This window comes from Diospyros lotus, chromosome 8, assembly GCF_014633365.1.
Source record: "Diospyros lotus cultivar Yz01 chromosome 8, ASM1463336v1, whole genome shotgun sequence".
Taxonomy (NCBI): Eukaryota; Viridiplantae; Streptophyta; class Magnoliopsida; order Ericales; family Ebenaceae; genus Diospyros; species Diospyros lotus.
This window is the reverse complement of record NC_068345.1, coordinates 37,621,288-37,636,668: the sequence shown is the minus strand read 5'-3', so window position 1 is coordinate 37,636,668 and position 15,381 is coordinate 37,621,288. Positions and strand designations below refer to the sequence as shown.

The window sequence follows — 15,381 nt, the reverse complement described above, 5'->3', positions numbered from 1 at the left end:
AAAAAAAAGGTTAAGTCTTTTGACTCCTCCACCTCATACACTCGAACATTCCAAAACTTTTAAGCTCTTTACAGTTACATGTAGTTTTATTCTTTATATTTGCACAAATATTAATTGTTTTAAGTGAAAAAGTTTATAATAACTATTTTATTTTTGTTTTTGAAGATTTTTATTTTAAAGTAATATTAGAAGTTATGATTGATCTATTATGTGTCACATTTTCATTTGAGAAAGTACTAAGCAGATAAAATAATGACACATTTATTTTCTTTGAGTAATATCTCTTTCAATAAAAATGCGACAGATGACTGAATTTTAATATTATTCTTTATTTCAACCTATCAAGTTCAAAATTAAGATCCATTCATTATATTTGGTGCATGAACTATAAATTCTAATTTATTTAGTGGTGACATTAAAATTTGTAACAAATAAACTGCCAATTCAATAATTCTTTGTATTTAAACATTTTAAATTGAAAACTTAAATGAAACCTATATCAAAGAAGATGAAAAGGTGTAATAATAATAATAATAATAATAATAGTTATTATTATAAGTTACTAATTTTTGTATCTTCAATCATATTTATTTACAACCATTCAAATGATTTATAAGGAAATCAAATGGGGTCTTATGTATATGGGACTCAAAATCATTTTGATAAGATTATTTTAAGTTTGAGATTATGCTAAGGCGGGTGGGTTGCAATGATCATATGTAAGGTAATAACATAAAAATACACATTTTTATGTAGAATTTTATGGCACTAAACCATCTTGTTCGGTTTAAAAATTAAACTCAATAAATAACGTAATGGATGAAAATCTTATTTTATTTTTAAGTTTAATATTTATAATATAACGTGAGTATTAAAGAGCGAAATAAAATTTTCATCACATTTAATTTAATTTTTGTACACAAATAGTGCTATATCAATTTTTTTTTTTAATTTTTTTGGGTTGCTAATGAAGTCGGCATTGAAAATTTTTAAGCTCCAAAGCTATATGGAGATTGATTGTTAATTTTTGTCTAATATGGTATTGAATTTATATATACAAAAAAAAATAAAAAATCATTTAAGAGGTGATGGTGGGGGGTGGCTATCCGTGTCTTTAATGTCAATTCATAACTAAATTTGGCCCACTCATTTTGGACTTCATTTCTTTCTTGCTTCATTAATGACTCCCAACTATTACTCTCTCTCTCTCTTACACACAGAGCCGTTGATTTAGGGATTGTCGAATGGCGATCCATTCCATGAAGTCGGCCAAAGCGCGTTTGGGCCCCGGATTAAAGAAAGTGATTAACTATGTGATAAATCTTTAAGTGGTAGCAGCCAAAATAATGTTATTTATTAAAATAAATAAAATAAGATTATATAAGAATAAAATTATAATATTTTTTGAACTAAAAAAATATGAAATAATCAAAATAAAAATGAAAAGTATTACAAGATTTGTATTAAATTATTTATTAAAATTTTTAAATACTTTAAGGGATATATGAAATATTTTTTCTTATATGTAAGGTTTAAGATAAATTTATTTAAAAAAAATAAAGAGATAAATTTATCTGAAAAATCTCAGATACAAATTCAAGTAATTTATTTTTTAATGATTATCAAATAAATTTAATAAAAAATATTTTTATCAAAAATATTTTTATTTTATTTTTTTCAATTTATATCTTAATTAACAAATACTCTCTAAAAGCATTTAGCATTGCTCTCATTAATATGGAAGCTTTCTACGTTTGTGAATAAATTAATTTTATAAAATTAACTTTTAATTTTAATTTTTTATGTTTGAGATGAAAAAAAGTGATGACGTTTAATTTTAAGAATTAAATTATGTAGAATTCAACAAAAATTCTATCAAAATAGGTAGAGTTTGAAAATGAATTTCATAAGTCAGGGATAAAATTTATCCCCTTCTTCACCCACCAATCAGTAACACTAATACTCGTTCTTCTGTGAAAGATTACAAACTAAATTATTTTAGATATAATTTTATTCTAACCTATTTTAATTTTATTTAAATTATTGAACATAATATATTCAATTAATTCTTAATTTCAAAATTAATTTTAAAATTTAATATACACACACACATACAAAAAATTGTATGTATTCATTTTTAATGAGTTAAACCATGTTTGGGAGCTATGGAGCAAATCAAGGCTGCAATGTTCCTAACTATGGATGAATTATTAATGGGAGAAGAGAGGAAAGAATAGTAGCTATATATGTATGGACTAGGACTGGGTCAGGTTTAATTCATTATTAATTACAAAAACCGGATTGATTTGGGCCACTCTATCGGGCTAACCAAGTAGCCCATCTAATAGAATTAATAAATAGGCCAGCTTATAGCTTATTTTTTAAAAATTGTTAATACTTGTTAGTGACATATTTCAAATCATATTAAAAATATATTTAAAATTATCACTTTTGCACGATTTTTGACCTTTTATGTCCTTAATTTCAGTAGAGTAAGTCTTTGTCTTATTACGTAAGATAAAAAATCGAATTCACGACCTATTGGTGCGAATCTTAACTTATCGTGATCTAATCATTTAATTTGTGCTTAAAATTAAAAATATATTTTATGGTACCTAAAGTTATTTAACTCAATGATGATAATATTGTTACAGACAATAACTAAATAGCTTCATAGAAAAATTGGAAACCGAGGTGGGAAAGTAAATCCTAAATAGCGCAATTTAGCAGCGATTGGTGTACGGATCGCCACTCTCGTGTCTCCCAGCTTTCGGCACTACGGGAGTAGCTCTCCAAGTTGTCCGATCTGACAAAGCTTCGTCGAATCGAACTCCCAAACGCCAAACCCTCGTTCCCCCAAGCAAAACCCAAGCTTCGTTTTCCATAGAGAAGGCGTTGAATTCCTTCCGCAGGCACGCAAATGGACGCATTAAGGAGGCAGGCGAGCAAGTTCAAGGAGCAGGTGGCCAAGCAACAGCAGGTAAATCATCGCCTTTTCTCTATCTTGTCCGTTTGAGCTAAGAACAGAATGCGGATTTTGCTTGGACCCAGGTTGGTGTTTGGCCAGTTGGTTTAAAGTTGTTACTATCTGGAAGGGAATTTGTGTCAAATGTCACATTCAGATCTATGTTCACTTGGGTTGTGTTGAATTGGTTTCTTGTGTTTGAATTGCTAGTAAAAGTACCTTTTTGGAGGATGAATTGGTTTGATTTTGTTTGAACTGAGGATTCAATTTGAGGAAAATGAACTGGAATTGGTAATTGACATAATTGGTTGCCTTGTATTTTTCATACAGTCTCGAAGCCATTATTTGATGCAATGATAGGAGGTCTTACTTCCTGCAATATGTGATAAATGTGATTATCAAGAAATCAAGAAAATCAAGATTTTTGTTGGCACAGTAACGTAGGTCAGGGAACGAGATGTGAGATTGGTTACTGGTGGTGAAAGTTATGCAACCATGGGTTTGGTTGGTCAGTTGTTGAGATTGTGCAGTTTTTTACCATACGAAATCAGTTAGAAATCAAATTGTGTCTGCATAATAGATACTTCTCCTTTCACTATTTTTGATTATTTTCGTATCTGAATTGGTGATCAAATGGATGCATTTCAGGCTGTGATAAAACAGCTTAGTGGGAGTGGTTATGAAAGTTCTGATGTGATGGTCATCGATGAGGTTGAGATGCAAAGACATCACCAACTAGAGAAATTGTACAGGTCTACTCGTGCAGGAAGGGTAAGATGGGTCAACTGTTTTTAGTTTTCTGGATCCGAAGGCACATTGATATGATTTCTTACTAGTATGATATCAAAATCCATGTTTATTCTTGGTTTTTAATTAAATATGTTTGATTGCATATCAACATAGATGCATTTTAGGTCTTTTTTTTTTTTCCGACTTTGACCAGGCATGGTATTTAATGATTATGCATAACGTCATAGAAAATAGCATTCGTTGAAGCTTTTGATTGTGTTATTGGGATTAAAATGGACTGTCCTCACCCTGGTCAATTATTTTATGCAGCTGCCTGTTAGGGTTTTAGTGTTTTCCTTTCAAAATTATTAAGTGGGTAAGGATGGGAATATAGAAGAGCAGGTCAGTTGGAGAAGTCTTTAGAATCTTGACAAACCTATTTTCTGGTGTTTTGCCTCAACCCCAATGGGGCTTGGTGTGTTGTTCTATCCTCAGCTAGTCAAACAATTGTAACTTACTCGGTTCTCTTTTAAGTTTTTTTTGTGATAATAATGTCCTGAACGTTTGCGGCATGTAAGTAGCATGTGAGAGGTAAGTTCAAAAGATAACATGGCAAAGTTATAGGCACCTGAAATTTCTGAGTCAATTAGTTTAATGGATATGCTTCTTTTGCTTCTTTGTGTGGATCTGTGTATTATCAGCTCAGTTTTCTATATAACATAAATATGTTTTAACATGCATGTAAGATTGATTTTCTTAGTGTTCACATTCTCATTTCTGCAGGATTTTCAGAAAGAACTTATTAAAGCAGGAGAAGCATTTACTGCCGTGGGGTATAAGAATATTGAAGCAGGTAAAATTGAATTGTTGTTGTTGATGTGGTTACTTTGTTGTGGGATATATTATTTGATGAGCTAGGCAAGTTGTTTTATCAATATTCTTCTTCTAGTAGAACATCATGACTTGTATTTGTTCATTCCTACATCCAAGCTTTATAATTTTTATTGTAAACAGGAACCAAATTGTCTGAAGATTGTTTCAAATATGGAACTGAGAACATTGACGACAAGATTCTAGCTAAAGCTGCATCTCTATATGCTGATGCTCGTAAAAACATGGTAAAGGAGCAAGAAGATTTAAACAAGCAATTTTATTTAGAGGTTTGTTACATCTTTCTTAATACTTATCATAATCAAATGGTTACTGCTTTGTTTGGGATTTACCATTTGGTACTCGCCTTTCTGTGTTCAAATGTAATATTTGAGCTACTTACTAGTAAAACTGAACATTCCTGATGATTCCTCTTGAGTTAACATTAGTCACTAGATAGTTGTTAGACATAAACTACTAATTTTAGAATTTTCATTTGATTATTTGATCTTGAACTCTCATATTTGTACCCTTGAGCTTGGTTTGAGGTATAAATTGCATGATGCTTTAGTTTACTAAAATTTTGATTGGTTTCATATTTGGATTAGTTTAATATTGTTTTCTTTCAGCTTTTGCTATTTTGGGGAAGAGGAACAAGCAATACAGAACATCACATGCTAAGAAAGTTTATTTGCTAATGGATGGAAAGAAGGGCACTTAACCCCTAGTAATTAAGTATCAGTGCCAACCTATTTTCCTTAAACACTTTCAAGTACCAGTTTCCTTTCTTCCGATTTGAAACTGATCACTCATAAAAGAGCAATAAGATAAAATTGAAAACTATTGAAAATTGGTCAAATTTTGATTTAATTAGAAATAAAGCATGAGCTCGCACATTTTTCACATCCAGATTTTAGAACCGTTGAGAGCGATGATAACTGGTGCTCCTTTGGAGGATGCTCGTCATCTTGCTCAACGTTATAGCCGAATGAGACAAGAAGCAGAGGCACAGGTAATTTGACAACTTGGGTTCCTTTAACTCAGATAATTAATCTGGCTTAAGCTTGCAACTAATCTTAGAATTAGATCCTTATTTTGATTACAATTAAAAGTGAAAATTAAAGCAAACAGGCTGCAGAGGTTTCCAGAAGACAAGCTCGGGTGAGGGAAGCTCCAATTCCAGAAAATGTGGCAAGGCTACATGTAGCAGAAACTAAAATGCAGGAACTGAAAGCAAATATGGCCGTACTAGGCAAGGAAGCAACATCTGCATTGGCTGCTGTAGAATCGCAGCAGCAAAGGTTGACATTCCAGAGGCTTGTTGCATTGGTATGCCTGTAACGGAATTATTACTTTTTTCTTTTGTTGCATATGATCTTATTGACTTCTTCAATTACTATAAGTTTTGCTTCTCTGAAGGTTGAAGAAGAAAAATCATACCATGAGAGAGTAGCTGCCGTTCTTGGTGAGGTTGAAGCCGAGGTGAGCGTTTACCTTTTTGTGTTTTCCAGAAAAGAATATATATACATATATATTGGCTAAAATGATTTATATTCTTGGGATGGCCTTAAATTTGGAGGTAGATAGTTTCAGAGAAACAACGGAAAGAGTCAGCGCCCCCTGTAGTTTCATCTATCAACAGTTCAGAGAAAACAAAGTACTTCTTGGCTGAGGTATCTCTTAACATTCACTAATCTTTGACCAATGGAGAATGGGTTTCCATACAAATATAACTCTGGTGTTGAATTGTGTCATAACATATTGGAACAAGTTCAGATATGTTTTGAAGTAATAGCAACAAGAAATCCATATCTGTAAAAGGGTCCTGAGGAAAAATTCACACTCCTTTTGCTGGAAACCATAATTCCTTATGATTCCCTGCAGCATATCACAGGCAATATTATCGAATCATAGTTGACTGGATCTAACATTCATGTCATGCAGGCAGTGCATCCTTTTGATGCTGCATCTGAGAAGGAACTGAGTTTGGAAGCCGGTGATTATGTTGTTGTTCGGAAGGTTCTCTCCTTTCCTTAAGTCCATCTTTATATTATATTATTCTTCTATGTTTGTTTGTTTCTTTCTTTTAACTGCATATGCTCTGCTTGATAATGTTGGTTTTATGTCAGAAAATAAATTGTTCTTAGGTAAAAATTGAAAGAATTTAGCGTCTGAAAAGTCAGCGTGTCCTAAAAGCCAAAGCTGTTGGGAAAAGGGCCCAACATTGTTTATCAAGCTTTCTGACAACTTTTGTGCCAGTTTTCTGTGGAAATCGTTTCTGGATGATTTGTTTCAAGAAAATTCATGTCAGCGAGATAATTTTTTAATCTTGTTTGTTTATTTGTTTAATTTTTTTATTAGTTGTTGTGGGACACTTTTAAGATAATATTGTGCTTCGTTCCATTTCACAGAAAATTAATACTCTTCAGTACTTGAGAATTAAATTGGAAATAAACATATTTCAAAATAGTTATTAGTGAAATTTTCACTTTTCCTTACTACTATGGTGCATGAATTTCTTTCAAGATTACTAAGTTTGTCATATGATTTCCTCTGAAATTTCCGAGTCTTCCCAAATATCATGTTATTCACAGAACTGCAGGCTCTTATATGTTAATCAGCAAAATACAAGCGACATGTTTTTGATGGTTGTCACCATGCTGTGAACTATTTATATTGGGCATTTGTTTTGATTAATAGTTGCCGAACATGCCAGTGGCAGAAGCTTTCCTCAAATACTTTCGAACATTGTCTTTCATGATTTGAAAAGTGTTCTTTATTTGAAGTCTGAGTGGTTTTTTGTCTGCTTAGGTGAGCCCATCGGGATGGTCAGAAGGAGAATGCAGAGGTAAAGCTGGCTGGTTTCCATCAGCATATGTGGAGAAACGCCTTAGGACTCCCACCACGAGTGCATCCGCTGAAGTATTTTGAGCTCCCTCAAAGTGGCTGGTACTTGATTTGGTTCTTTTCGATTCGAAGCTATGTTAGGTGCTTTACAAACTGTGTAATTCTTTCGCTTGGTCTTTTTTTATTGGACTCCATGAGGAAAACCAGTCTTTTTCTGATCTTTTCTATTGCCTTGTGTATTTTTTCATCCTTTCATTGAATGTATGTCACATCAATTGCCGAAACACTCTGTTTTTTACTTTTTGTTCTTTGCAACAAATGAATTTGGGAAACAGTTTTCATTTGATTCCTTGTGGTTGAATTTTAATTATGAAATGGAGAAAAATGCTTCTTAATGGTATGTTATGATGCAACTGAACTTCTTAATTAGAAACAGGTTTCTCATAATTTTTACTAATTTTTAAAATGCTAATCAAGCTTCCAAAACTTTATTTATCACTAGTATCTTAGTTGATCATGAAAAACTTTTTTTTTTTTTTTTGGTATTTTAGATTTTCTTTAAAATATATTTAATATTTTTTTTTGTACATGCTATACTCAATGTTATGTTACCTACCAAGTGTTTCCCATTTCTATTTCCCATATCATTTTCACTCTTGTCGTTAAAGTCAAATATGAAAAAATACAATACAAAATACGTGCTTTTTAATGAATATTTAAGAGCCGAATGGGCATGATGATCTTCTTTACAAAAAAAAAAAAAAAAAAAAGGCTTTAATCTCTGTTACCTAACTACTTCAATCCATTCACTACAAAAATTTGAATTTGGCAATTTGGCCTTAATCTCTTCATCTAACCCTCCAGAAAATTTCTAATATGTTAGGAAGAAAGTTAGAAAGGTATACACCATTTTTCATACTTGGAAACTTTCACTTGCTGTTGAATTGACTCTGGAAAATAGTGTGATAAGTGGAAGTTCATTCAGTCTGCAATTTTTTTATTTTCGTTTTTTCATGTTGAGGAAGTCATGTGAAGTGCTACTAGGGATGCATAAGCCCCATCTACTATCTTCATAAGCTCATCATGAGTTCCCTTCTCTGCAATCTTACCATTCTTCACTGCTGCTATCACATCAGCGCCTTTGATTGTGGTTAGCCGGTGAGCGACAACCACAGTCGTTCTGTTCACCATCACTCTGTCCAATGCATCTTGTACCACGCGCTCGGACTCTGCATCCAATGCGCTTGTAGCTTCGTCGAGTAAGAGGATCTTGGGGTCCTTTACTATTGCACGAGCGATGGCTATCCGCTGCTTCTGCCCTCCAGAGAGCTGCACGCCTCTTTCCCCAACGTTGGTTTCATATCCATGTGGCAGTGCCGATATGAAGTTGTGAGCATTTGCTGCCTTTGATGCTGCAATGATCTCTTCCTCTGTAACATCTCCCGGCTTGCCATATTCTATGTTTGTTCGGATTGTTTCATTGAACAGTATTGGTTCTTGGCTTACCAATCCCATCTGTTGCCTCAGCCAGCTTAGTTTCAGCTTCTGAATCTCCACTCCGTCCAGACATACACGGCCAGAGTCGGGATCGTAGAACCTCTCTATTAGGCTGATCGCTGTGGACTTCCCACTCCCGCTTTCCCCGACAAGAGCAACAGTCTGAAAAAACTTGGCTAAGTAAAATTCTCAGGTGTGAGATGTTAGCGAAGAACAAAAAGGATGCTTTCTAGAGTTTGTTTACCTTCCCAGACGGAATGGTCAAGCATAAATCCCTGAAAATTTGAATATCAGGTCTTGTTGGGTACTTGAAACTGACATGTTTGAACTCAATGTTTCCGTTTACAGTTGCCAGGGTTGTACCCTCATTACTGCTTGAATCAATTTTGGGCTTTCTGTCGAGGATTTCAAAGATGGAGGCAGCGGAATCCTTGGCTTTGTTGGCGTCGGGGGCCAACGCAGTGCTCTGGGAAACCCCCATTGCTGCAATAGTCAAAGCAAAGAAAACCTGCAAGAGCAGTGGTTAGAGCTAGAGCAAATATGTGATGGTGTTTAAAGAAAGGTAAGGTTCAGAAGATAAACATGGTTTCTTACACTTGTACCTTAAAAACTTCTCCAAATGTTACTTTCCCTTGTTGCACCAGAATAGATCCAATATAGAAAACAAAGGCATTCGTGCAGTAGAGTGCAAATAAACTGAAGCCAAAACCGGTACCACTCACAAGCCCAATCCTAACTCCATTCTTCATTGGGGCCTCGCATTTCTTCTGATACATGTCCATTACTTTCTTCTCAGCACAAAACGATGCAACAGTTCTGATGCTACCAACCGCATCGTTTGCAACTTGGCTGGCATCTTCATACATCAACTACAAAACATTTAGAGAACTCTTTAATTTGATTGATTGGTAAGCCGTAGAGATTAAGTATAGAGCTGTATATAGCACTAACCTTTGCATCTTTACTGAATCCTTTTAGGAATTTCATTTGAAAGAATCCTTGAAGACCCACAAAGGGCAGAACAGCTAGAACTATGAGTGCCAACATCCAGTTGGCAGTGAATGATATCACCAGACCTGCTACAATTGTTGTTATATTCTGGACAACTTGACCCAAGGCATCACCCACAAGACTCCGAACAGTCGAAGCATCTGTAGATAACCTTGCACCAATTGCACCGCTGAAACATTGATACACAGTTTTGAGTATAGAAGACATAGGAAATATAACAGCATTTTGAGCATTTAGGGAAATAGGTAGACAAATACACACCTTGAGTTTTTGGGGTCATCAAACCAACTGACTTCTTGGTGAACAACCTTCTCAAATGACAAGGAGCGAATTCGTTGTATTAGTTTACCACCTGCAACTCCAAAGAAATAGTTCTGGATTGGAATGGCGATCAGAGTAATACAACCCAGGGTCACAAACATTAAGCCCCAGAACCTTGAGTCTTTCTTTAGCTCACTTGGAGGTTCGAAGAAAATTTTAATGGCTGATGAGAGGAGAAGCCCAAATACAGGGAAGATGACACCATGTACTCCTGCAGCAATAGATCCAAGCACCAGAACTGGGAGCTCAGGTTTGTTAAGGTAGGCTAACCGTTTAAGGGATACACGGTGACGTTTCCCCTCTTCGGACTCGGTTTTATGGTCAATCTCCTCTCCTTCTATTTCAGTTTGGATCCCAATCGGGGCAGAAAGTCCATAGCTGATTGTAAAGGAGTGCCGACTACTTGATGAACCTCTGCTTATGGATCTCCTCATGGATAATCTCTGGCTTGCTGACCTACCCATTGTTACATCTCCATCCCAATTAAAATCCACGTTGTCTTTCTCCATCTGATGCTCCTCCTCAGCATTCTTAGTCCCCTCCTGTAAGTGAACGAGCTGGGAATAAGCCCCATCAGGATTCTTGATGAGCTCAGAATGAGTTCCTGGCATCAAGTTTTGACTTAGTGAATCTGAGCTAGCAAGGAGAAAGCTGAAACTTCAAGTTAAAGGAATTGAATTAGCATTAGTTACCTTGCTCCACAATTTTACCAGCTTCTACCACTGCTATAAGGTCCGCGTTCCTCACTGTTGTCAAGCGGTGTGCAACCACAACTGTTGTCCTGTTTGACATGATTTTTGTCAGTGCATCTTGCACAATGCGTTCTGATTCCGCATCTAGAGCGCTGGTTGCTTCATCGAGAAGAAGGATTTTTGGGTTCTTCAGGATGGCTCGTGCAATTGCTATTCTTTGCTTCTGTCCCCCGGATAGTTGAGTTCCATGCTCTCCTACCATAGTGTCAAGCCCCTGCAAGTGAACGTCAGTTGCTTTGATGCTTGGAAGTTCGATGCATTCTGGAGGAGGAGATAAAAGCAGTTTTACCTGTGGCAGCTTGTCAATGAACTTAGCAGCATTAGCAAGCTCAATGGCCGTTCTAATCTCCTCACTGGTAGCATTTTCCTTCCCATATGCTATGTTTTCCTTAATCGTAGTGGTGAACAAAATAGGTTCCTGACTTACCAGGCCCATCTTCTCTCTTAACCATTTGACCTGAAACTTCTTCAAATTCACACCATCCACAAGCACTTCACCAGCCTCAGGATCATAGAACCTCTGCAGTAAACTGATAACAGTCGACTTTCCACTTCCACTCTGCCCAACTAGAGCCGCAGTTGTGCCGCTTGCGACCTGCAATGAGAATCCCGAGAATATCTGAACGTCAGGCCTAGCCGGATATCTGAAATACACGTCTTTCAGTTCAATTTCCCCCTTGATGTCCTCCATTATTATCCCACTGGTGTCATAGGCATCGATCAGTGGTTTACGCTTGATGGTCTTGAACATCTTGTATGCTGCAGCTTGCCCTGCTGCGAACGCATTCAAACACGGGGATGTCTGCCCCAGTGACCTACACAACAAAGGAGATGGATCAAATAGCTGAACAACCGGCAAGACACAGTGAACAGAAGGTATCAGTCGACTTACATGCCACCGGTCATGACAGCCATGATAACGTTCATTACTTCTCCGCCATTGTAGCCTTTTGTTATGATGAGCTTTGATCCATACCATATGGCCAGTCCATAGGAGCTGAAAATGATCATCAGCAAAGTACCCAATCCACACCCGGATGCGAGCCCTTGTTTAACAGTAGCAGCGTAGGCGACCTTCAGCTTGCGGTTGTACTTCTCTATCGCGAGCTTCTCCCCGGTGAAGGATGCCACCTTATGGATCAGGGTAGATAAAAAAAATCAGGAATTTGCGTTGTGAAGCGAAAGAAAGAAACAAGTTGTATGAATTGTGTGCTTGCTTACTGTTCTAATGGCTCCCACTGTCTGTTCGACAACATTGCCGGCCTCAGCATATGCTACTTGGCCGCGGCTGGACATTTTGGTCATGATTATCGCCATGGAAGCTCCGGCTAATACTAGAGCCGGAATGCAGGAAAGCAGGACAAGGGTGAGCAGCCAGCCTTTTACGAAGGCGATGATGAAGCCTCCAACAAATGTTGACAGGAGCTGTATAAACTTGCCGACCTTCTCTCCCATGGCGTCTTGGATTAGGATGGTGTCGCCCGACATCCTGCCTATGACCTCTCCTGTGGTGGTTTCTGTGTCGAAGAACGCGATGTCCTGTCTCAGTATCGTCTTCAGGTACAGTCCCCTGATCCGCGCTGCCTGCCTTTCTCCGGTAACCATCCAGCACGACACCTCTGTGAAGCCCAGAATGAGAAACCAGTTTGTAGTTTTTCAATGCTTTCATGAGAACAGTTATATTATTTTCACCCGTTTGTGGCACTGGTGGATCATTTTTTGAAATATTCTTCAAATTGAACAACAATTTTGGGGATCCCATCCCATCCCAGTTTCTAAAATTACAAGATAATATGCACTTACGTAGGAATGAAGCAATGCCCGATCCGATTGCCAAGTACACAAACTTTAGAGACACCTGAATTTCGCATCAATACATGTAATACAAATTAATAATAATCAGAATATTTGATCATACTAAAAAGTAAAAGGTCATGGCATAGGGGAATTTTGGGCACGTTTAAAAGAATATAATAAAGGTTCCTCCTCCACGGGCTTCACCAAATTGCGTGTGGGGGTGGGGGGGGGGGGGGGGGGGGGGATTCCGAATGCCCATGTCATGTTATATTCCAAGATCCAACCAAAGAGTGTGACTCTTTTTTAACTTTTAGATATTACAATCATCACAATTTTTAATTTTATTAAGTGATTTCGGTACTCAATGAATGGATGCCTGCCTGTATAAGTGGAGGAACATTTGTAACGTGTAAGTGGGATGAGAGAGGGGTTGAGGAAATTTGGAACTTTTAAAGTGGAATCTACTATGCTAATTTGGAATGGGGGGGTGGAAGAATAAGGAACAAGTAAGTGGGTTTGACGAGAATTGAATTATTCTTATTTTTCATATTATTTACTTTTTATAGGTATATATTACTATAAATGATGATAACGTAAGAGAATTGTATTCTGATACCGTGGTAGTAAAAAGTAATTTTTGGGTCATTACTTATATATGATTTTTTTTTTCGATTAACGTATTATCACGAACGCCCTTACTGTTCGGCTCCATGATTTAAGCAAGAAAGATAAGTCAAGAAATTTAAAAGGAAAGTTTTTATCCCTAGCACATGTAAATCAATTTTCATGGTCTTGGTTCTTACAGGTGCGATCACGGGACTTCATTTTAATGAAGTTATTTGTTTCCGCATGAAGCGGGCGACGATCAACTCAGTCTTTTCTCCCTCTCCTAAATTTTCTCGGGAAAATATCGGAAAAGAAAAGTTCCATGACGCCTAGTTAGTTACTTCTAATTTACACCAGATCCCAAAATTTCCTTCTCTTTTCCTTTTTTTCCTCTTTCGAGTGCGTTTGTTGGGTACGAACAGAACACACACAATCTTTTAAGGCAAGCATTCCGAGAAAATATCACAAAGAAAGTTGGCAAGAAAACAACAGAAAAAGCCAAGAAATCAGAGAAAATAGGAATTCATTAACGAGAAAACGAAATCACAACAATAACAACAACAGACGAACGATCTAATCGAGTACCTTGGAAACTTCATGAACAACGCGAGCGCGATCGGAGCTGCCGAAGGAGTTGATGAGAGTGCCGAAAATCAGCGTCATGAGGGGCTGAACCAAGCCATTGGCGACGGCGCATACGGTGCCGACGCTCATCAGCGCCATGTCTCGCCGGTCGCCGAGCGAAAACAGCCGGTAGAATGCAACCTTCTGATTCGCCGCTTTCTTCGCTTTCTCTCCATCTTCGCCCATCTTCTCTGAAAGATTTTACCGCAATTCGGCAATCTTAATTCGCTTTATCTACTCAGACCGAGAAAGACAGATCAGTGGAAGTTGGGAAGATGAATGAGGAAGCCAATCGATGTACGTGTGTATGTGTATATACACACACATATATATATATAGGGAGAGAGAGAGAGAGAGAGAGAGAGGGAGAGAGAGCGATGAATGTGGGATGCTCTCTCTTTATGTTGTGTAGTTTGTTACGTGAATCTAATTTTAGATCAGTGGAACTTCTTGTTCTAGAAGTCTTTCAGTCTACGCCAGTAATTATTTTTAAATTAGTAAATATATATATATATATATTTTTCCTCTCAAAACTAAAACAATTTTTAAAGTCATTTTGTTAAATTAATATTTTTTTCTTAAATTTATCTATTTTTCTCGACACCAAATACATATATTTATCCATATATTTTTACTTTTTTTTTTTCGTGTAACTATTTAAATTTTTTATTTTTTTAATTATATTCCTTGATTATACCTTTTTGGCTCAATTATATATTTTAATTAGAGCTTGTATATTATTAGGACGGTAATATAATATGTGCTATATATTAATATATATTTGAAATGTATACCTATTATTAGGATTGCATTGGAACGTTATTTAAGTGTGAGTGGATCAAACATGAATGCAGATGCATGGTTATGTATTAACAAGTTCGATCATGCATGCATCTATTACGTACCCAAATTAAACGAACATAGACCATATGTTTTGGGGCTAATTCATTTCTTTAATTAATTAATTAATTAATTGTTGGCATCTGCAAGAAGTTAAGGCTGAATTCACTTGTTGTCTCTAATGAACCAAAAATTATTTAAGATAATTAGACTGGGTGTAGTATATATATATATATATATATATAGGTCAATCAATTGCTCCGATGTAGAAGAAGTTTGCCCACAAGACCCTACACCATCTGGGTGGTGTTGGGCTAGGATCGGTGGGCCAACAAGTTTTTTTTTTAATTTTTATAATTTATAAATACCAATACACAAATTATAAATAAAAATTCACATAAATGTACTCATAAAAGAAAAATTACAGTTTAAGTATATAATAATTGAACCTTTTTTTATGTGTATCTTATATTTACATAAAAATAATAATAATAACATATTCAAGTGAAATGAAAATTTATC

General features: G+C 36.0%; 2 protein-coding genes across 3 annotated transcripts; one reads left to right on the top strand and one right to left on the bottom strand.

Annotated features, from left to right (window-relative positions):
- The first annotated feature begins 2,685 nt into the window (after nt 1-2,685).
- Nucleotides 2,686-7,760, top strand: LOC127807492 (SH3 domain-containing protein 3). 2 transcript variants are annotated; one of them, XM_052345374.1, is made up of 10 exons: nt 2,686-2,980; nt 3,614-3,736; nt 4,478-4,547; nt 4,709-4,812; nt 5,475-5,576; nt 5,696-5,893; nt 5,984-6,046; nt 6,148-6,237; nt 6,509-6,583; nt 7,376-7,760. In XM_052345374.1, exons 1-10 carry the CDS (start codon nt 2,921-2,923, stop codon nt 7,493-7,495), a joined length of 1,005 nt encoding a protein of 334 aa, XP_052201334.1. In that variant the 5' UTR covers nt 2,686-2,920; the 3' UTR covers nt 7,496-7,760. The 2 variants fall into 2 exon arrangements, with proteins under 2 accessions (XP_052201334.1, XP_052201333.1); XM_052345373.1 differs by having other exon boundaries at nt 2,687-2,980; nt 4,709-4,854.
- Nucleotides 7,761-8,422: 662 nt separating this feature from the next.
- LOC127807486 (ABC transporter B family member 9) lies at nt 8,423-14,351 on the bottom strand. Its single transcript, XM_052345365.1, has 11 exons — nt 13,981-14,351; nt 12,796-12,850; nt 12,214-12,611; nt 11,885-12,123; nt 11,282-11,807; nt 10,933-11,206; nt 10,181-10,844; nt 9,860-10,088; nt 9,511-9,777; nt 9,153-9,416; nt 8,423-9,070 (listed from the first exon to the last, which is right to left on the bottom strand). Exons 1-11 carry the CDS (start codon nt 14,203-14,205, stop codon nt 8,423-8,425), a joined length of 3,789 nt encoding a protein of 1,262 aa, XP_052201325.1. The 5' UTR covers nt 14,206-14,351.
- Between the last annotated feature and the right edge of the window lie 1,030 nt (nt 14,352-15,381).

What these genes read in the sequence shown, in the direction of transcription:
- LOC127807492 (XM_052345373.1), top strand. Translation starts at nt 2,921, where the DNA reads ATGGACGCATTAAGGAGGCAGGCGAGCAAGTTCAAGGAGCAGGTGGCC. An exon ending in GTATAAGAATATTGAAGCAG is followed by an intron (nt 4,548 to 4,708) that starts GTAAAATTGAAT and finishes TATTGTAAACAG; the next exon opens with GAACCAAATTGTCTGAAGAT. An exon ending in TCCAGAGGCTTGTTGCATTG is followed by an intron (nt 5,894 to 5,983) that starts GTATGCCTGTAA and finishes GCTTCTCTGAAG; the next exon opens with GTTGAAGAAGAAAAATCATA.
- LOC127807486 (XM_052345365.1), bottom strand. Translation starts at nt 14,205, where the DNA reads ATGGGCGAAGATGGAGAGAAAGCGAAGAAAGCGGCGAATCAGAAGGTT. An exon ending in TCATTGACAAGCTGCCACAG is followed by an intron (nt 11,207 to 11,281) that starts GTAAAACTGCTT and finishes GTTCACTTGCAG; the next exon opens with GGGCTTGACACTATGGTAGG. An exon ending in TGACCATTCCGTCTGGGAAG is followed by an intron (nt 9,071 to 9,152) that starts GTAAACAAACTC and finishes AAGTTTTTTCAG; the next exon opens with ACTGTTGCTCTTGTCGGGGA.